General features: G+C 38.6%; 1 protein-coding gene across 1 annotated transcript in view; it reads left to right on the top strand.

Annotated features, from left to right (window-relative positions):
* The first annotated feature begins 3,164 nt into the window (after nucleotides 1–3,164).
* LOC126281628 (ubiquitin carboxyl-terminal hydrolase 3-like) overlaps nucleotides 3,165–22,737 on the top strand; it is a 94,251-nt gene continuing 74,678 nt past the window's right edge. Inside the window, exons 1-5 of the mRNA XM_049980752.1 lie at nucleotides 3,165–4,289; nucleotides 4,551–4,698; nucleotides 4,796–5,005; nucleotides 15,018–15,185; nucleotides 15,260–15,487. Coding sequence (XP_049836709.1) covers nucleotides 4,199–4,289; nucleotides 4,551–4,698; nucleotides 4,796–5,005; nucleotides 15,018–15,185; nucleotides 15,260–15,487 — 845 coding nt within the window. The 5' untranslated portion in view covers nucleotides 3,165–4,198. The remainder of the gene's footprint in view (nucleotides 4,290–4,550; nucleotides 4,699–4,795; nucleotides 5,006–15,017; nucleotides 15,186–15,259; nucleotides 15,488–22,737) is intronic.

Genomic DNA, 22,737 nt, shown 5'->3' with positions numbered 1-22,737 from the left:
TCCCAGCTAATCTACAACTACAGTGTGTATTGTACCAACTGCAGTCTTGCTGTAATTGAATACCAAGCAGGTGGCCTGAAATAAACAAATGAAACTAAACAAAAAAATTGCTGAAAGTTAATGTGCACATGCAAATGGTGAAGAGGCTTTTGTATTTATCAAGTGGTAGATTGGAGTATTGACATATTCCATCTTTTTGCTGTTCTGTAAGATTTGAACATAATTAGTATTATAGTGATTTTAAGGTTTTGTGGAGTCCAATTCGTGCTTGAAATACCCAGTAGAGTAAGTTAAAATACAAATAGCAGTGGAATTCAGAATAGTGATGACATGTAAATATAAAAACTGAAGACATACACATTTAATGTATTGGGTGATTGCTAATACTTGCAGTGTTATGACTTAAGGTGGCAATGCTATTGTTAAATATTCAGATTTGGTTTTTATTTGAAAATGTCAAAATACATTGTGGAATTTTCCATTCATTAACCAGTATATGTAGCACTTGTTTGACTAGAAATAAGAGTTTTCAGTTGTTGTGGTCTTCAGTCCTGAGACTGGTTTGATGCAGCTCTCCATGCTACTCTATCCTGTGCAAACTTCATCTCCCAGAACCCACTGCAACCTACATCCTTCTGAATCTGCTTAGTGTAGTCATCTCTTGGTCTCCCTCTACGATTTTTACCCTCTACGCTGCCCTCATCATTTAATCATACAGTAAAGCTGCATGCCCTCGGGAAAAATTACGGCCGTAGTTTCCCCTTGCTTTCAGCCGTTCGCAGTACCAGCACAGCAAGGCCGTTTTGGTTAATGTTGCAAGGCCAGATCAGTCAATCATCCAGACTGTTGCCCCTGCAACTACTGAAAAGGCTGCTGTTCCTCTTCAGGAACCACACGTTTGTCTGGCCTCTCAACAGATACCCCTCTGTTGTGGTTGCACCTACGGTACGGCTATCTGTATCGCTGAGGCACGCAAGCCTCCCCACCAACGGCAAGGTCCATGGTTCAAGGGGGGGGGGGGGGGGCAGTTAATGTTAAGGCACAATAACAGAAACTAGGACAATCTCTGTTGTAGTGTAGTAATGGGGTATGCAGTAATGTGGTCAGTTAGGGTCCACTTAATTGTGGTGGAGTGTTTGACTATTAAGTGGTTTTATTGTTGAATATTATATTACAACTTAGCAGAAAGTGAAATAGCCAGGACAGATTACAGTCCGAGGAATTACTACAGCTACATACTCTCCTGCTTGGCCTTGCAACCCCAGTGCAGAACCCTATGTAATTTATGATAGTAACTGTAATGTAGAGGACAAATCGCAATGGTCTCTGTTAATACATTTAGATAAGTGAAGAGACAAGTGTAAGACATTTCAGTGAATTGATTCGTAGGAGCCAGGCAGCCCCTTGACTACTGGAAGCAGTCTCAGTTCTTCGGTATGTGCGTCCTGTGTGTTGTCTAGTGTGGCTGGCTGCATGTGGCAACACTGCTCTTACCACTACAGTCAGTCATGATATTTATCTATTTACTTAAAGGGTAATAAACATAAGTAAGTCTCACTGATTGGCAGAGAACCACTGTGTAAAAGTTAACCAAGTTTGGTATAGGTTGTGAATTACTCGGGATCTATTACAGTCAAGCAGTTTCACATGGTAGAGCTGATTTCAATCATGCATTTGACAACAGGTTTAAAAAGTTTGCCAGACTTGGCTGCAACATGTCAGCTTTTGCACTGCAGTGCAACTGATGAACCAGAACATAATGTGACTGCTAACTGTGTATCTTTATGTGGTAATAATTTTTCTCACATATAATATTGTCTGTAGAAATTAATTTAAGGCATTGTATAACAAGTTACAACCAAGTACTGTTGTTATACAGCATCTAAATGGTTTTCATGTAGGTGACAGTGGTTTCATCATAGATTTGTAACTGAAGTAGTTGTAGTCTTGTTATGCACAATATGGTTAAAGATCTGTAAGACTACTGGAGAACATTACTTGATGTTCATATTGTCAGCGTTATTTGTGGGAAGTCCTATGAGAACTGAGATGCTTGTATTTACAGGTTTCAGCACAATAATTTATGCCTTTACTGCTCATATGGTTGCTAGGAATATGAAAATCAGCAACTTGAGTTTGAACAAAAAGGGATAAAAGCATCTGTTCCTATATCTCATGCACACTTTTTTTGGGTTGGAGTATGTTGAGCTGTTGTGCAGTACTTCTCAGTGTGTCTCGATTTCTTTCAAGATCTTATTTCAGTGACGGTGTCAAATATTTTTTTCCTGCTTATTTCTGTACTTAAATTGTTATATAGCTCAGTATTCTCAAGGCTAGATACCAGTTGTCATCCTCATATTTGTTTATTAACTTAATCCAGTTTGGACTCTTGACTGTCCAGCTGTTAGTATAGAGGAAGTAATACTGTTTTGTGTGTGAACTCTAGGGAGCATTTGCATTCATACTAATGTCCTTGACTTTTAAGTAAGGTGTGTTCAGTTACCAAAAATATTGGTACAGCATTAGCAACAAAATTGATATTAAATTTTTCCACTGTGTGTTGTGTAAATAAACTTGAAATTGCTCTTATGAGCACAGAAGTCAAATTATGACACACCTAAGACTACATTAACACAGGGAGTGACACATCTGGCCTAATTTTTCAAATTTTGAAGATAAAGGATAACACACCAGCAGTGGAAGGTAGATTAAAACATGTAGAAAACAGAGGTGCCAAATTATATGAAAGATAAGTGGTTGAGAAGGGAGTGAGACAGGATTGTGGCATATTCCCTGTGTCACTCACTCTGCACATTGACCAAGCAGCAAAGGAAATGGGGATTGATGTTCTAGCTGGAAAAGTAAAAAAGGTTTCCCTATGATACTAATTGCGTCAGAAAGGCAAATGAGTGGAACTGGCGTTTTGAAAAGAGAATAAAAGATAAACAAAATCAAAACTAGGATTAGAGGAAGTATTAAGAGTTAAATCAGCTGGCTGTGAGGAAGTTAGATTAGAAAATGACACACTAAAAGTAGTAGATGTGCTGTATTATTTGGGCAGCAATAAAACTGACTTAGGATATAAAATACTGGCAGTAGCAAGGAACAAATGGCGTATCTAGAGGCTTAAGGTAGTGGTCCACCAATGTAATGGTAGTGTCCAGTGTTTACGAGAGTTGTGTGGGATTTGTTAAGTTATTTTCGTCTTAAGCATATTTATATAAGAAGGAACTACCTTTCTGCCTCACAATTGGTGCTATCACTGTTACTGATGTAGTACTGTTAGCCGATTTCTGGTTTGGCGAAAACGAAACTTTAGTAGCGAAGCGCCGAAAGTCCTTAATGCCGATGAAGCGGTTACCACATACACAACCGCAGAGCCACATGGACATTTTTTTTCTCTTCCGAATGCTGTGAAGCAAATAGTAATCTCCCATGAAAGAAACCAAACAGTGGCATTACTCCAAAACTGAGTATCGCCCTTCGATCCATGCGTGGGATAGTAGTTGATTTCGGCAAAATGATACACCTTTCATTGTTTGGAGGCAACGAAGACATTGTCGTAATTGCACAATAGCAGTTGAGCGAGAGTGATTTGCTCACGAAAACGATAACTGTATTTGCAGCTGTTCGAATTTGTTGTGTTGTATCTATTTATTAATAAATTATTTTCGAAGGAGGTGAGGAATTGAGAACTTTTATTGAGCATTTGTGCTTGCACAAATTGTTCCATATGGTTTCTTTAATCAAGCATTCGAAAACTATATTTTCACCTTGCTTGAAAATTTCGTCGAATTTATGTTGAATTTAAGTAATGAAAACGATTTTCTACGTCAGTATCGACTGTGTGTGTTAAATAATGCGCTCAAACTGTTTAAAAATTATTGATTCTTTGTTCTCAGGCTGTCATTATTGTTTTACGTTAAGAGTCTCCACAATGAAAGTAAAGCAGCTCTACAAAATATTTCGAGCTGATAAGAGGCTCAACTACTCCTTCATGTCATGAAATTATCGCGAGACACAAAATATTGCTCCCACCGTGTAATTTGGGTGCCGCGCAAGGATACAAAATCTTGAGATCTCTGGCGTAGCACTTTGGGTTCTAACGATGGAGCGGTTGTCGGACTTGGTTCATGAGGAAGTGTCATTTGCGAAAGGCAAGGACTGACTGCAGATGTAGGCTCTTGTTAACCGCAGGATGGAGTGTCCACATCTGTTATCCAGTGTGAAATTTCATGTATCTGCATATGAAAGTAACTCTGATGGTATAAGAGATTGGCAATGTGCAGGTGAGGTTGGGTTCCTATTTTAGAAATAAAATTCTCCTGGACTGCATTGTGTGATTATTGCACTGCTTTGTAATTTTTTGATATCATATACGAACAAAATATTCCCTGAAATTAAAATGCCACATATTTTTGGGAACTATTAGTGTAAATTGGTGTGATTAGCAAACTTGCCCTTTCTCACAAAAACAAATAGTGCGCAATGTTTTTTTTGCTAATAATGAGGCCAAACTATCCTGTAATGTTGCAATACATTTTTTTCAGTATGCTCATCTTCAGAAAGTCCGTGGCTGTGCTTATATTGCGGAACGATAAATTGCGGTCGCTATATTAATGGGCATGCGAAGCATCATTCAGAACAGCATAGTGATCATACACTCAGTATGGACTGTGAGACCCTAGCAGTTTTTTGGTGAGTAGTGGTCAGTGACCCTCTTGACGGTTGTCAGTGAGTTACGGTGAAATTAGAAGCTACAGCATTACTGTCATTCGGTACATCTAATTTTCAGCTACACATGTGATGAATTTATAACGAATGATACGCAGTCAGATGTCCTACAGGGAATTCGTCGATTGTTTCACAAATTAGATGCAAAGACTAATGAAGAAAATGAATGTCGTACAGCAGAAAATGAACGGAAGCCTTGGAAGTCTCGGTCCCTCACGCCCAGAGACAGTCAAGAAAACGTCCGGATTTTGCGGCCTAGGTCGCGCAAAAGGTATTTTATGCCTCTATTAGAATTCATCAGGAACCCCGGTCCAAGGTTGAAGTAGTTGAAAAAAGGGGGAAAACGTAAGTTCGTTATGATTCCATTAAATGAGGGAAAATTCTTTTATAGCATGTGTTAAAACTCGATTTTCCAAGTTGAGCATAGTGAAAAGGTGTTAAGAGTGACAGTTTTGTCTCATTTGAAGAGACTTGTGTATATTGGCTAGACATATTTTCATTTCATCCTCAGAATACTCCTTTTTTGATGTGTGGATGATAATCTATTTCATTGCCGTTTGTTCACTTGGATTTTTTTTTTTTTTTTTTTTTTTTTTTTATTTTATTTTATTAACTTGTTCTGTTGAGAGCTCTTAACAATAAACAAAATGTTCAGTTTTACATTTCAGCTGAAGCATATGTTTTTTGGAGACCTTGGGGCACTTTCCAAATAAGGGGGGGGGGGGGTAGCTTTTAACACCTAGATAACATAATTTAGTTTGCTGCATAAATATTGGTTTGTAGTCGTTGTTTCTTTTTGCTCTATTTGCCCTAACATAAGACTTTGTTGTTCTTTCCTGTAAGTTTTGCATCTTTTAAATAGTTCATTTGTAGTCATTAAATAATTCTTTAACTCCACATTTTCACAATCAGATTTATGTTGCAAAAGAGCTTTGTTATCACAAGACTGGTCCAGTATAATTTTTCTTTCAGCTTAGCATTGAATTTTGTATTTGTGTTTCAGATTTCATTTTCTGTAAATCCACTCTTCACTCTCTTCCAATCTTTGAGGGTTTCATTTCCACATTAATTTTTTTTAGTTAAAATTGATGACTACCCTTCTTTTCCTCCTCCAGTTTCACTTTTTACCACTGTCCTCGCAAAAGACGAGACATCTGTGTGTTCAGATGTCCTTCAATTTGGCTTGTTTTCAGCTTACAGGTTTTTTCTCTGTTGTGATACTAGGGCTCCACCTCAAAACAACTGAACTTTATTTGTTTCTGCTTGGTTCCTGTTGAGTTGGGTAGCTCTCGTCAATGTGGAAAGAACCAACTACACAGCAGCCAGGTTGTATATTAGAGAGAGAGAGAGAGAGAGAGAGAGAGAGAGAGAGAGAGAGAGAGAGAGATGCATGGATGGATGTGATCATAAGGCTTATATTCATCTGCTATGAAAATTTGTTGAATTGGTTTAATATCCACCATATTACTTTTACTTAATGTGTCAAATAAAGCAGAACAGTGCTTTTAAAATTGATATTTTTTTCTTCTCACTCGCTTCTTTTTGCAGGTTTACACCACTTACCCAAGTTTAAAAGAAAACATGTATTGGTGTATTATTGCCAAAATAAGTTACTTAGGTGGGCTAGATAATGATTTGAACAGTACTGAATGCTACCCTACCTCAAAGTTAATTGTGTGAATTCATGTTATTTACCTCAGCTTATGTTAACAAAATTGTGCTATTAAAAACAGAAGTAAGCCTTTACTTTTCATACAAAAAAAAAATTCATTGAATTGTAATTCAGTTACGTATAATTACGGAGGAGAACCAGTTGTCGGTTATTTTGTTCTGGAACATTATAGCATATCTGTTGTTCATTTACACCTAAGTTACAGTGGTGAAAAAATTCAGACTGTTGAATGGTGTTTGTAGCTGATGAAATTTTATTTTTATTTAGTTGTTTATTTATTCATCCACAAATGATTTCACAATGATACAGGATTTGGAAACACAATTAAAATGTATAGATGAAAACACACATACACAGTGAATGTCTAAGTATGTTTTCGTGAGGATATGGCTTGTGGTTCTCCATGGCCTTGATGAAGGGACCATCCTGACATTTTCCCGAGATGTTTTAGGGAAACCACAGAAAATGTAAATCAGGATGGCTGTACAGAATAAAGTTCATCTTCCTGAATATGAGGTCAGCATTTTGACAACTCCACTACCTCATTCAATTGCTTCCTGTTGTACAGAGTTCTTTGATTCATACACTATTTGCTGCATATAATTTATAATATAAAACATAGCTTTGCCTTTCATTGCTGCACACACCAAGGACACTGATGTTGATTACAGGACTAAGAGCATGCGGCAGTGCTTCTCATGTCTATTACACTAACTCTGATCGATGCAACTATGCCCCATGCACATCTGAATGCCCTCCCCTCATTCCACTTACAAACTGAGTCAGCTCACCCCCGCCCCACGTGTTGAATGAGCTGCTGAAGTTTTGACACATGATTCTCTTGAAAATCATTACATTGTGATCATGTGTTTTAATGTGATAGGATGCTGTAGTTGTCCCCTTTCATTATGAATCGCTGCTCAGAGTCCTCTAAATAATCTTAACTTCTGAAGAATGTATTAGCTGCCTATTTTAACAGAGGTATTTCAGTAATCTTTACTATTCCTTTGGGCAGTTTGTTAGATAATTTTATTCCTGATTAAAAAAAAAGAAATGCAATTTTGAGTTTATTTGTTTTTCTTTCGTTAGTGGAAATCCATAATATGTTTAGGAGTATTCATGAAGTACTTCATAATGTTTTCCATGATATGCATGACTGATGAGTAGATGTACTCACTTGGTGCAGTAAGGGTACCCAGATTTTTTTCTGGTTCTAAAAATTCATGACCTGACAACCTACCATTTCATTTCAAAACATCAAATTCCGTATCTGATGCACCTGAAACAAAATATTGAAAATGGTGAAGTGATGTTTCGATTTGTTGTTAAAGGTGTCGTTCAAGGGTTTCGTTGGAAGAACAGCCCAGTCACATTGCATTCCTTTGTAGTTTACTGTGGTGGTAAAGAACTACAGGACATCAGCATTTCTGTTATTTGTGATTGCTTTAATCATGATACCATGCAGTTAATGTGCTCATAATGAGACTGATTAAATATATGAAGTCAACAATAGGAGAAATTGAGCACATTTACTACTTTGGTGGTGGATATGCTGTCAGTATAAGAATATTTTCAATATATCTCTGCAAGAAAAAGACATGGGTATCCCTGCTGTCTTTTCAACCAGCCACAGAAAATTTAGATAAACATATGTTGTCACTTCTTAATGCCTTTAAATTCTACAGGTGTAATATTTTAGGCACCAACTTTCTTTTGTTACACATGAAGAAAGATAACAAATACAGTTCGATCAGGAAAGATTGTTTGCCAAAGGCCACACAATTGCTGGGACGAGAGAGAATCACTGGTTTCAAGCCCATTGTTTCAACAATGGCAGAGTAAGCAGAGTTAGCAATGATACTGCAGCAGTTACAGTTAATGTAGGTGATGAAGTTCCAGTTGTTTCAATTAAAACATTAAAATGCAAGCAGTATGTAGCTGGTATGGTCATGAATGCACAAATGGTCACATGTTTGTTTGGCCCATGGGAATCTCACACAGATGCTGAAGAAACTGAACTGGCAGACTCCTGAATATAGATATAAACTATTCCAAGAAAGTCCACCAACAAAATTTCAAGAACTGGCTTTAAATAAGAACTCAGAAATATGCAGGAACCCCCTACTTATCACTCATATAGGGTTTGTGAGGACAAGATTAGAGTAATTACAGCACGCACAGAAGCATTTGGACAACCACTCTTCCTGTGCACCATATGTGAATGGAACTGAAAGAAACAGTTTTAACTGGTACAATGATACTGCCTGCCACCATGCACTTCATGATGGTTTGAGGAGAATAGATGTAAATGTATGTATGACTGTGCTTGTTGGGTGAGAAGTGTATCTGAAGTTCCATTACAATAAAATGATGCATTGTCAACTGTATTCATCTCCATGGTCCTGCACTTTGCTTTTACCATCCATCGAACTGGATTTCAGAGCAGCATATATATTTAAAAGTCATAAAATCACTACCAATATCATCTGAAGGGAGGCAATACATTTACTCAAAATCAGAGCAAGACGACATGGGCAATTTATTCAGTCTAAAATGGGAAAGAGTTATTCTAGTTGTGTAGTGTGTTGAAAGTTCTAACATTCTGGATTTTCGTTTGTTTTATTGCTGCTTGTTGCTGGTATTGATTTGTACATAACTACACTTTTATTTTTATTGACAAAAAATGATTTTAATTTCTGTGCATACTCATGGGCATTCTAGAATAATTTTGAGCAATGTTTTTCATCTGTAAGCTGGTGTGGTGTAAACTCTGTAGCTTCGGAAGCTTAAAGAATGTAATTCGTAAATATAGAAAGAAAAAAAGATTAAAGAACAGACAGTTTTGTAGGACCTGGTTCCCCAAAAATACCTAAAATTTTCCACCGAAAACATTCTCATGAATTTCAAAGGTACGCATATTTTGATCGAGGAGGACAGAGGCTGTTGTACAAGAAGTGCAAGAACACAGCATGGCTGAGTGTCATATTACAAATTCTTAGCTGAATCCACCTATAAAATGGTGATTTATGCCTGGTTTCAAATGGGCTCTAACTCATTGTATGAATTTTCTGACATTTCTGAAGATATAGGGGTCGCCAGATGTATTAAGAAAAATAATCAGTAATATATTCTTATTAAGCAGAGAAAGTTGTTTAGGTACTGTTATACAAAAGTAGGGCCTTCTAAATTATAAGTACCTTTCATAGAAGTAATCTGAACTTGGCGCTATAGCATGCACATAGATCGTGCAAACTTGGGACTCTCATCTGCAAGAGGGTGTAAAGATGCAATCAAAGGAGATACCAAGCTGAAACTTTCCATCTTCTCATCCGAGATATTGTGGAACCTTCCTATAAAATTTCATTATATTTGGAAATAGCCGAGCTGAGGACCCTGGTCCACTTAACGTGGAATGGCCTGAGAGCTGATAAATTCAGTTGTTTGTGAAGAACTTCTAGAACCTACAGTTATTTATCTATTTTCTTTAGCTGCTGCTGTTGTAATGGCATGTTTTGGAAATGTCTGCTCAAAATTTAAACCATGTGCAAAATTTATAGAACTTAAAATCTGTGCTGTACTCCATATATATTGATGTGCCAATCCCTTGGGAAAAGTTTGTAATTTATTTTTCCATAAGGTCCTTTAGCAGGTTTCTCCTAACATGTCTTCAGCTTTATCTTCTGACAATAATGATAACCTATTGTGTGAGGTGACGCAGTGGTTAGCATGCTGGACTCGCATTCAGGATGATGTTGGTTCAATCCCACGTCCGGCCATCCTGATTTAGGTTTTCCGTGATTTCCCTAAATTACTTCAAGAAAATGCTGGGATGGTTCCTTTTAAAGGGCATGGCCAACTTCCTTCCCTATCCTTCCCTAATCCAATGGGACCGATGACCTCGCTGTTTGGTTCCTTCCCTCAAACCAATCAACCAGTGATCACCCAAAGCCCAAGAGCTCGTAATGAATACACCATAATTTATCTGTTGATGTCTTCTACATGCTCAATTTGAAATAAATTTGCTGAATGGAAATATCTTGGCATCAGTTGTGTTAGTTATAGACATACTGTCTGTTATTGAACATATATACATCCAGACATGCAAGTAAATATTAAATTCCAGGGTATTCGCAAGACTATAACAACATGGGTCTCGGTTCCTCATAGTCTTGTCACCGGGGCAGAGAACAGAGTAAAGCTTTGAGCATTAAATGATGAAAGTAGGGGACTGTGGTGAAGGGATGTAGACAGTGCAACAAACGGAAGTTTGGGTCAGTCAGAGAGGCATACGCAGGTAGCCGAAGTGGTTAAGGTGACTGCTTGCGATAAGTGGGAAATAGAGATGCAGGTCCTGGTCTGGCAAAAATTTTAATGTTAATGCCAAGATAATTGTGTTCAGCGAAATAATTTAGAATTTCAGACAGCTGTCAATTGTTACTAATGTCTGTCCATTCAGACGTGCAAGTAAATACCTGGTGTAACACTGAAGATGAAGATGAACTTGCTTGATAGAAGCCTGTAACAAACTTCGATACAAGTGTGTGATCTCTCAGGTTTTCTAGGTGTGATTGGTTAATGGTGTGCTCCTGAGTGTGCAGCAGAGGTATTTCCACCCTATCCACAGTTACAATTTTGTTTTAATGTCCATCTGATACTTTTATCTAAACTGCCTTTCAGCTTCCGAGTCCATTGCTGGGTGACATTTGATAACAGAAATTTCATTCATAATTGACACAGGACATTAAAGGATTTTTTTTTCTTTTCTATTATGATAATTTATATTTTCCTGGTAACAAATATTTAGAACTTGAAGCACTGTCTAAGGCATAGTTAAATGTGTTGAAACATTGCTAAGCCCCCTTCAAGTTAAATTTACCAATGTGTTAAAAACTCTGTTCATGCTTGTGCTGTACCAGCAATTTGAATTTTATTTTGTTGTAATACACAAATCTACAAATAGCAAAATTTAAGAGTGAGATTCTTTAATAAGTTGTTAGTCTAAGTTACAAACTTCACCTAAAATTTATGTTCTTATGATGTTAATAAGGACTACAGTCAACATGGGTTTGACTTCCAGATGGAAAATTTTTTCAGCTCTTACAAATCAATGTTCCAAGGAGATTTTGTGTGGTGTTGAGGTTTTATTCATTATGGGAAAATATATGTTGAGAGTATGTTGAAAGATGTGTGGGGCAACCCAGAGGATGACTTTTGACAAGATCACTGTCGAATAACTTTCAGTGTAATTAGACTTATAATTTTGCTTGGAAACTGTGGTGGTATTTACTCTGTTGTTCAGGAACCGTTTGTGCACTCAGAGGAAGGTAGGTGGGAGTATTTGATTTTGAGAAATCTAATGACATTGGGCAGTATCAATTCCTATGTAGACACTACCATTGTTAACAAGGAGACAACACTGTATGCATAGCATATGCTTCCACAAAACTCTGTTAATGAATGCTTGATTGTTTCCTGTGTTAAACGTATAAAATGTCATTTATTGACATTTAGATGCATTAAACACAGAGTTCTGGTGGCTTAAGTTGGTAGCAATCCAGATGCATTCAAAACCAGTCAACATATTTAGATTTCTACCAAATTGCTACTCCAGTCGACTAGTTCACTGAATTCCTTCTTAGAATGGATGACTGGAACAAAAAGAGGATTGAATCTACAAATCTACAGAAGAAATTGGTCTTCAGACCTTAAATGATATTATATTCATGTTATGCGTTCATTTTCCCCATTACTTAAAATGAACTTAATGAACAATGTATAATTTTTGGTTAGTATACTCGATTAAAGTTGACGTCACGGTGTGGTGTTGATTCTGAATTAATGTTGTTGTTGTTGTCGTGGTCATCAGTCCTTAAACTGGTTTGATGCAGCTCTCCATGCTACTCTATCCTGTGCAAGCTTCTTCATCTCCCAGTACCTACTGCAACCTACATCCTTCTGAATCTGCTTAGTTTAGTCATCTCTTGGTCTCCCTCTACGATTTTTACCCTCCACGCTGCCCTCCAATACTGAATTGGTGATCCCTTGATGCCTCAGAACATGTCCTACCAACCGATCCCTTCTTCTGGTCAAGTTGTGCCACAAACTTCTCTTCTCCCCAATCCGATTCAATATTTCCTCATTAGTTATGTGATCTACCCATCTAATCTTCAGCATTCTTCTGTAGCACCACATTTCAAAAGCTTCTATTCTCTTCTTGTCCAAACTATTTATCGTCCATGATTCACTTCCATGCATGGCTACACTCCATACAAATACTTTCAGAAATGGCTTCCTGACACTTAAATCTATACTCGATGTTAACAAACTTCTCTTCTTCAGAAACGCTTTCCTTGCCATTGCCAGTCTACATTTTATATCGTCTCTATTTCGACCATCATCAGTTATTTTGCTCCCCAAATAGCAAAACTCCTTTACTACTTTAACTGTCTCATTTCCTAATCTAATTCCCTCAGCATCACCCGACTTAATTCGACATCATTCCATTATCCTCGTTTTGCTTTTGTTGATGGTCATCTTATATCCTCCTTTCAAGACACTATCCATTCCGTTCAACTGCTCTTCCAAGTCCTTTGCTGTCTCTGACAGAATTACTATGTCATCAGCGAACCTCAAAGTTTTTATTTCTTCTCCATGGGCTTTAATACCTACTCCAAATTTTTCTTTTGTTTCCTTCACTGCTTGCTCAGTATACAGATTGAATAACATCGGGGATAGACTACAGCCCTGTCTTACTCCCTTCCCAACCACTGCTTCCCTTTCATGTCCCTCGACTCTTATGACTGCCATCTGGTTTCTGTACAAATTGTAAATAGCCTTTCGCTCCCTGTATTTTACCCCTGCCACCTTCAGAATTTGAAAGAGAGTATTCCAATCAACATTGTCAAAAGTGTTCTCTAAGTCTACAAATGCTAGAAACATAGGTTTGCCCTTCCTTAATCTATCTTCTAAGATAAGTCATAGGGTCAGTATTGCCTCATGTGTTCCAACATTTCTGGGAATCCAAACTGATCTTCCCCGAGGTCGGCTTCTACTAGTTTTTCCATTCGTCTTTAAACAACTCGCATTAGTATTTTGCAGCTGTGACTTATTAAACTGATAGTTCGGTAGTTGTCACATCTGTCAACACCTGCTTTCTTTGGGATTGGAATTATTATATTCTTCTTGAAGTCTGAGGGTATTTCGCCTGTCTCATACATCTTGCTCACCAGATGGTAGAGTTTTGTCAGGACTGGCTCTCCCAAGGCCGTCAGTAGTTCCAATAGAATGTTGTCTACTCCAGGGGCCTTGTTTCGACTCAGGTCTTTCAGTGCTCTGTCAAACTCTTCACGCAGTATCGTATCTCCCATTTCATCTTCATCTACATCCTCTTCCATTTCCATAATATTGTCCTCAAGTACATCGCCCTTGTATAGACCCTCTATATACTCCTTCCACCTTACTGCTTTCCCTTCTTTGCTTAGAACTGGGTTTCTCTCAAAGCTCTTGATATTCAAGCAAGTGGTTCTCTTAACTCCAAAGGTCTCTTTAATTTTCCTGTAGGCAGTATCTATCTTACCCCTAGTGAGATAAGCCTCTACATCCTTACATTTGTCCTCTAGCCATCCCTGCTTAGCCATTTTGCACTTCCTGTCGATCTCATTTTTGAGACGTTTGTATTCCTTTTTGCCTGCTTCATTTACTGCATTTTTATATTTTCTCCTTTCATCAGTTAAATTCAATATTTCTTCTGTTACCCAAGGATTTCTACTAGCCGTCGTCTTTTTACCTACTTGATCCTCTGTTGCCTTCACTACTTCATCCCTCAAAGCTACCCATTCTTCTTTTATTGTATTTCTTTCCCCCATTCCTGTCAATTGCTCCCTTATGCTCTCCTTGAAACTCCGTACAACCTCTGGTTCTTTTTGTTTATCCAGGTCCCATCTCCTTAAATTCCCACCTTTTTGCAGTTTCTTCAATTTTAATCTACGGGCCATAACCAACAGATTGTGGTCAGAGTCCACATCTGTCCCTGGAAATGTCTTACAATTTAAAACCTGGTTCCTAAATCTCTGTTGTACCATTATATAATCTATCTGAAACCTGTCAGTATCTCCAGGCTTCTTCCATGTATACAGCCTTCTTTTATGATTCTTGAACCAAATGTTACCTATGATTAAGTTGTGCTCTGTGCAAAATTCTACCAGGCGGCTTCCTCTTTCATTTCTTTGCCCCAGTCCATATTCACCTACTACGTTTCCTTCTCTCCCTTTTCCTACTACCGAATTCCAGTCACCCATGACTATTAAATTTTCGTCACCCTTCACTATCTGAATAATTTCTTTTATTTGATCATACATTTCTTCAATTTCTTCGTCATCTGCAGAGCTAGTTGGCATATAAACTTGTACTACTGTAGTACGTGTGGGCTTCGTATCTATCTTGGCTACAATAACGCGTTCACTTCTGAATTAATATGTATTGTTATTACAGGATTTGTAATGCTGGAGGGTAAGCAATAACTTAATAGTTTCATTTGTACAACACAGATTGTAAGAAGAATGTTATTACTTGAACCCACTAAAGATTGAAATACAGACAATATTTTAAATAGGTATTCCACATCAGATGTTAATGGTGAAGTGAAGTACAAAAAACAGCATATAGAAAAAGTTGACAAACCAAAAAATAATAATGCCAAATTAAGGAGGGAGAAGAAAGTTGTTGGTATAAGAAACTTAGGTAATACCTGTTTCATGAATGCAGTACTACAGTCTTTAAGGTGAGTTTTTAAATTCCTGATAATAATTTTAGTAATGAGACATGAGTAGTATTTTATTTTCTTTTTCATTTCAGCAACATTCAAGAATTTTGTTGCTACTTCAAGCAGTTGCCATCACTAGAAAAAACAAAGCAAAATGGCAGACGCGTTTATCAGTCTAGAACACTTAGAGAAATGAATGATGCAATAATGGCAGAGGAGTTGAGGAAAGTTCTTGTAAGTTTAACACAAGGTGGCACTAAGGGTGCCATTTCGCCTGAGTCCCTGTTTCTTGTAATATGGAAGGTGGTACCTCGTTTCAGGTAAGATGGAGTGGTTCCTAGACCTTTGAAGAATATTTGCATGCATGATAGATCTCAAATTTAGTTGACATACATTTCCTGATTGGCATAAAAACCAACAAGTCCTTTAAAATCAATGAATGAATAACAGTATTATGAAAAGGAAAGTTGTTACTCACCATATAGAGGAGATGCTGAGCCATAGATAGGCACAACAAAAATACGGTCACAATATAAGCTTCCAAGGCCTTTGTCTAAGACCCCCGCCCCCAACACACACACACACAAACTGCAGTGGCAGCTGAAGCTACACTGAATGAATAATAAATACAATGAACCTATGTATGGGCAGGACATGCCAGTGAGTGAGTGAATCTAATCTTTTCAGTGGTATGGAAAACAAAGTAAGCAGAAGCATATGGGAGTGTTACTCTCTCTTCCCCAGCCATATCTGCAGAACAGAGTTTTAGAATAAAAATAGTAAAACTTGAGGTTTGTTGTAGTGTGACATTGTATTGTTTCTTCGCATTTTTGTAGTAAAATCAGTGGCTAATTTATAGATTGCTTACTTAAATATGGACATTAGTGTGTCAGGACTTTGATCTGTAGGTGATTCTGTGCAAGTTGACACGATCGTGAGGGTGCTCTAGCTTGTCAGTCTTCAATTTTGTTGGAATTTGTTCAGAATGAGCCACAAAGGACACGTTTGAATATGTTCCAAGTTGACCTCTGCAAAATCCTCAACTATGGAAAGCCATTGTTCTCGACCTAGTCAGGGTAGAGTTTTGCAGCTTTTGCCATCCTGGCACAGCTTTTTGTGCAGAACTTAGAGGTAACATAAATGAAGTTTGCAAAGCAGTGGCAGTGCCTATGGCACAGTTTCTTTTCAAACTTGCTTCAAAATTTTGTGATAGTAATGTTCGTTGTACTGTAAAAAATAGTAAGTAGGAGGTGAAGGCCACGAGAAGCACGATTGCTGGTCATTTTATTGTCTGTCTGCCTGTCAGAGAATAATTGAATTCTGATATTTGCAACAGATGTATTCACTACAGTATCAGCATTTAAAGTCAGCAAAAATTATAAGTGTATCAAATGTGCCCTTCTTTGACACATTTTTTAAAAATCTGTACCTCTGATTTGCAGTTGTTAATATGACTTAAAAGGGTACATGTGAGTAGACCAGAAACATCTATTTTCATTGTGGCATCATTTCAGGTAAGAATCAAACTTTTGGCTTCCATAGTGGCTTTACCACCACCAATCGCATTACATAAAAATGTATTGTGTGCACAAATTGAGTGAACCTTCTGTACATATAATCACTCACCATTTTGGATGCAAGTCACAAAATTTTGATAATTTGAATTTATTTCCATTTCTGTTGTGATAGCAAGAAACAGTTATTTGAAATTGCTCAGGAGTATGTTCTCCTCCTTGCGAGCTTTGTTTCCCATTTACTCAAACTGAATCACAATCGTAGTTAGCTGAATAGGTTCTACTAAATTGCAAATCTTCTAAAAGTCCACTGCCCTTCTCATTACATGGCGTGGAAGATTTCACTCTTACTTTTTGAAAGTGCCAATATTTCTTCTTGCACCTTCACCTTCCTTGATGAATTTACAGTTCTTTTGGTACAGGTCTCACACACGAGAAATATTTTAAGGTGTGATGCATAAGTGTTATGTAAGTTGTGATGCGTAAGTGTTATGTAAGTATCCCATATGTAAATTGGTTGAGTTTCCCTACTATTATACTAGTGAACCAAAGTCTGCCACCTACTTTACCTATGACAGAACATTCGTGATCATCGTATTTCATATCCCAACAAATTGTTACAACGGTATAGTCCGTGTATAAAATTACGAGAATCAATCCCCACTCTGCCCACTCAGCTACGTCACAAGGCATTTCTACAGTCTATTTCATGAAGTTGTAATGGCGCTGCCATGGTGCGCATTTTAAAATCTGTGGCTAAGCATTATGCAGGTGAGCATTTATTTTTAGATAAATGTGTAAACACCATGCGGAATACAAAAAATGATCACCTTCTTCTGAAACACAAGATATAGATGAAATTGTGCATCATGATAATGCAATAGCTCGTATTTCGTTGCATTGTTGGTGAATGTTCATAGAAAAACAGTATTTTAATGATGCCGTAGCTCCCATATTGGCTCCATGTGACTTCTGTTTGTTCCCCAAAATAAAGAAAACTTAGGGCAGTCTTTCACAAGCATAGATGAAATTAAAACTTTGTCAGTGAGAGGATAAAAAGCTCTCTGAAAGATAGTTCCACAAATGTTTTGGACTTTGGAAAATGCACCGACATCAGTGTGTAGTGTGTAACGGAATATTTTGAAGAGAATAACATGGATGGAGACTAATAAATAAAGCTATTATTAGATGCACTATTCACAACAATAAGCCTGTTGCCTCCAGGACAACAAGACATGTTGTGCACCCAATTTTGTCAATATAAAAGAACTTTTTGCCTTGCTCTCTTAATTTCCTTACCTCTAACAAAATACCTGCACTGCCGGTGAGTCATATCAGTTCTCTCTACCAGAATCTCACTTCTTCAGATCATCTCCAGAGAATACTCTCTTTACACATTATCTTGTGCAAAACAACTGTCTGCCAAAGAAAATAAATTTTTTTTGTTGTATTTCTATAGGAAATGTGCATAATGTCGACAACATATTTTTGTTTGACAAAGAAGTCCTTCATCGTTTTCTCAAATTTCTTATAACTGTCTATAAGGATGAGTTACCTCCCAAAATTCATATGTCTTAGCAGTTCGAGTAAACCACGTGGTTTATTTTCATGCTTCTTTTTCATGCATCCTGTTGTGGCTGTGCTGACTTTTGTACGAATTGCAGTTTGGGACTGATAACAGTAACCGGCAGTTCCTTCTGTTTCAACTATGTAATACAAGCTGAAATTATGTTGGAGACAATCGAATACTTTTTCTCGAAAATAATTACTTTTTGTATTGTGCACATTTTCTTGAGATGTAAACTTATCCATCACTTCTGAATAACTAAGTACATTTCAAAATACACAGAGTGAATTAGCTGATATCAGTAACTAAAATTGCATGAGCGGGATCAACATAAACCACTGCACATTGTACAGAACTTCAGGACAGCAAACGGGAACTGATTTTGGGTTTACAATTTTTATTGGAAAGCCCACTCCCTCTCCAAGAGCGTTGCTCACTCGTGAGTATGTCGACAGATTATATCAGTAAAAGTTGACCAGTTCCAACTTTGATATTTTAGTCCCATGATACTATGTTTTATTGATTTAGTGGGCATTTTTATGTTTCAGAACATTTAAAGCAAGTTGCCATCTTTACACCCCTTTGAAATCTCATCAAAATGGGGCTAAATATTTGTACCCTTTTTTCAGATTGTACCTTGTTGTTGACAACTTCATCACTTGAAAGAAGTCTGAGGTTACTGTTAGTATCATCTGCAACATCACTAATTTCTGTCAAGAGGGCTCACAGCTTTTTTGTGAGGACATGTGTGAAATCATGGGCCTCCAAGCTGTTGCAGCACTGTTTCTTCTTCTGTTCTGGAATCATTGACCTTCGACTATTCTTCCTTCTCTTAATCTCTTTCCCAAGGTGGCAACTCTTGACATTAATCCAGATATTCCTTGGGTTCTGCTTTCCTTTCTCAGGATGCATCTGATTATTTTAAATCACTTTTCGGCTGAAGTAATTTTTCGTTTCCTTCTGGGTTTTACCTTCATTTTTCAAATTTTCTTGTTGTGTAGGCCATCTGAGGAAGGACACTTTAAATGGCATCTACTGCGTTTGTTCCTTGAGATCATCTGTGTGCGATACCCACATCGACTTGCATGCACTTCAAAGCCAATGTGGTAGTCTTTCCAACATTTCGGCGAAATTATGTACCTTTTTGGTTGAGCCCTATGACAACACAGGTATTACACCACTAATTCCTGAGCTCCTAGCTACCCATGCATGCCATGAGTAAATGCCCGTCGTCCTGCGGCATCAGGATACATGGTAACGGCCGTCTTAACAGATAGCCTTTTCTGTGGCTGGATTGTGCCTATGAGGAGAACCAGGCTGTTCTGATCCAGCCATCTCATCAGACAGGCCTAGACATTTCAGTGTGCCCATTTACAACTCCACTGCTTTGCATATTCTGGCTACCCCATGGGAACAGGGACAAGCCAGGTGTATGAAAGTGAAAAAATTTATCCAATATGGAGGATGTTCTGAAACTGATGGGGATACTTTCATTATGACAAAGCTATTATTTTTTCTTAACCATATTGAAGATCAATTTGGAGAAGTTTGAGTCAGTAGGAAAAATGTGCAGTGGATCATTATTAAAGCCTTCTCAGCATCACAGACTGTAGCTCTTTAGTTATGTGGTCGCCTGGGTGCCATATCACTGACCACTGCTTGATACAGAACTTCATTTATGGTCTAGGGAAACGTTTTCCACAGAGATCTGATGCTTTACGCGAGGAGCTGTGGGCTAACCTTGAGCAGAACGGCATACTTTTTGCACAGTGCATCCAAAATGGTCCAAGGGTAATAGAATAGATGCAGACGCCTTTATATTAGCCCTTGAAGTGAATGTCCCCCCCAGAAAAAGTTGTGGTGGACAGGTGAGGTGTATACTGAGGCACGAAAAAAATGTGAATAGTTACATCTTGTCTATATAATGACCAATTATGTGAAAGTCGCAGCCTTCATTCGCGCGGTGTCAATTTTTTCCAAACCAGTTCTTCCACCATATTATTCTCTGTGGTTCCTGCAGCACCATCTTTGAGAAACACTTCGTGCACTTGGCAGGAGAAGCAGCTTCCTCCTCTGGTGTCAAATGATGACAGGGCTCTCTCTTGAGATCTCTCTTCTTGACCTAACACCAGCCAGTGATTGGCAGAACGGTGGCCTGTGCGTTCCAGCGCTGCACATTTTCATCCATCACTAAGCACATTACGAATAGGTCTTTCACAAGAGTCTTAGCCACCAAAGATGTGAAGGAGGGGGAGGGGGTATCATCCACATTAGTCATCTTGGGGCATGGCTGATCTGCCTGTCCCCTTCTCTTGTAACCTGGACGCCAGTGAGATGGTCAGTCAATGGAACTGTAATTCATATCACTGTCACCTGCTGGAACTGCACCACTTTTGGAATTTGCGCCGCTCCACAAGAAACATGGTTTGCTTATGACCATTTCTCAATGGTCTGTTTAAAGTGCATTCTGGTGGAACTGTGCTGGCCCCTGAGAGGGCAGCTGGAGGATCTGTACAGATTTTGTCAGTCAGTGGATTTCTCTTCGTACCACATTGGAAGCAAAGGGGGGGGGGGGGGGGGGGACTACCTCAGCAATCACCATTTGTAGTATTTATTTATCTCTTGGTATGCCAGTTAAACGTGCATTGAGTTTACCACTTTAATCCAAAAACTTTTCTCCTCATTTGTTCTATTTGGAGTCATCAGTGCACACTGCCCCTTGTAGAGGAGGACCACTTCCTCTGGTAGGGGCTTTTTAATTGACAGCTTCTTATTAACTGTGTCTGGTCTGTGATGGTTCCTGCTAATTTTTTTCAGTGTAGCATTTGGGTTTTTCCTAGCTATCGACCTAATGATGTTTTTCCACAAATCTGATGGTTCCGCTATGTTGGTCACTAAATGACAGTCTTTGTGACAGTGACCAATATGTGGTGATCCTATGACTTCCTTGCCACTACTAGAGGGACCATCTACTACATTAGGCACTTCGAAGAACCGGCTGATAGTTGTATGCCTTTGTTGTTTCCTTTACACCCTTAGTCAGATAGCATTGGTGCAAGATGTCCACGACACGGATCACCCCAGCTGCTGGAACCGCTATTCCCTTTTCTTCATGTCCCCTCCATTGCCAAGCACGCCATGGAGGAACAGAGACACTGCAATAACTGTTCATGATCATCAAAGAGCACTGCAATGTTTCAAGTAACAGAACAACCTTATCACTTTTAAACAACTTTGTGCTAATGCTCGGTGTCTAATGAAACGTAGTTGGAAGGAATGCTTGGAGTGCTATGTCTCCTCCCTGGGAATGTATGCCTCTTCATCAAAGGTGTCGGCCGAGTTCCATAGTATTTAGGAGTGCCAAAGAGCCACAGCTATACCAGATATTCACCTTCAGGGTGGTTTTGTACTGACATGTCAGTTCTTACTGAACACCTTGTGTCAGTGCCGGCATCCTCTTCATCCGTAGCTTCCTTACAGACGTGTAAGTGATGACTTGAATGCATGTCCGTTCCCAATATGGTCCTGGGCCTAATTCCATTCACAGTCTGGTTGTACAGCACCTATATGTTACTCAATAGCTCCATCTCCTCAAGGTCTTCAACCTTATTTGGCACTATGATGTCTTCCCTGTGTGATTGCAAGATGGTATTCTCGTTTCAGTCCCCAAACGAGGAAAAAACCCAAGATTTGTCAACAGTTACTGACCCCCAAGATTTGTCAACAGTTACTGACCAATGACCAATTAGCATCACTAATGTGCTTGGAAAAGTGCTTGAAATGATTGTCACCTACTGATTATGCTGGGTTTTTGAATACCGGGGCCTTTTGTTCCCATCAGTGTGTTTTCTGGGAGCGACAATCCATAACCATTCATCTGGTTAGGTTGGAAATGGCAGTCTAGTGGGCTTTTTCTAAATGTCATCACTTCGTTGCAGTCCGTTTTGAACCAGAAAGGGTATATGACACTGCACGAGGCCATCACTTTTTACTTGGTCTCTGTGACTGGGGCTTCAAAGACACCTTCCAATTTATATTAGTCAATATTTATCCCACCAGTTGTTCTGGGTTAGATTCAGTACTTCTCTCAGCTCACCCCTGTTGGGCAGCTGATAATCCCTGCGCTGTGTGTTGGTGAGTTTTGCATTTGGTACAGCTCTCACTCAGTAGCCTTGGCTGAATCCCGGCTCCAAGGTGCCATTTGATGAGCCTCTGCTTTCACCCTTTCCCAGTGTTTCCAGTTGTCTTTTGCAAAAATCAGGGTTGTACATTTTTTTTCAACATACCATGGTTGACTCTGATCAGGAACACTTCTTGGGTACGCAGCACTGAGATGCTGCTTCGGGACTCCTTTAGACAAGAAGCTGACGTGGCTAAAGACTAGCTGCACACGGAAGCTTAACGCTCTCTGCTTACTTGCCCACACATCTTGGGGTTGTGGACCGTTCTACTGTTCTCCATATTTGCTGTTCCTGATCTTGACTTGAGT

Source organism: Schistocerca gregaria, chromosome 7, assembly GCF_023897955.1.
Source record: "Schistocerca gregaria isolate iqSchGreg1 chromosome 7, iqSchGreg1.2, whole genome shotgun sequence".
Lineage (NCBI taxonomy): Eukaryota > Metazoa > Arthropoda > Insecta > Orthoptera > Acrididae > Schistocerca > Schistocerca gregaria.
The sequence above is the reverse complement of the archived record's forward strand: the minus strand, read 5'-3'. Positions and strand labels throughout refer to the sequence as shown.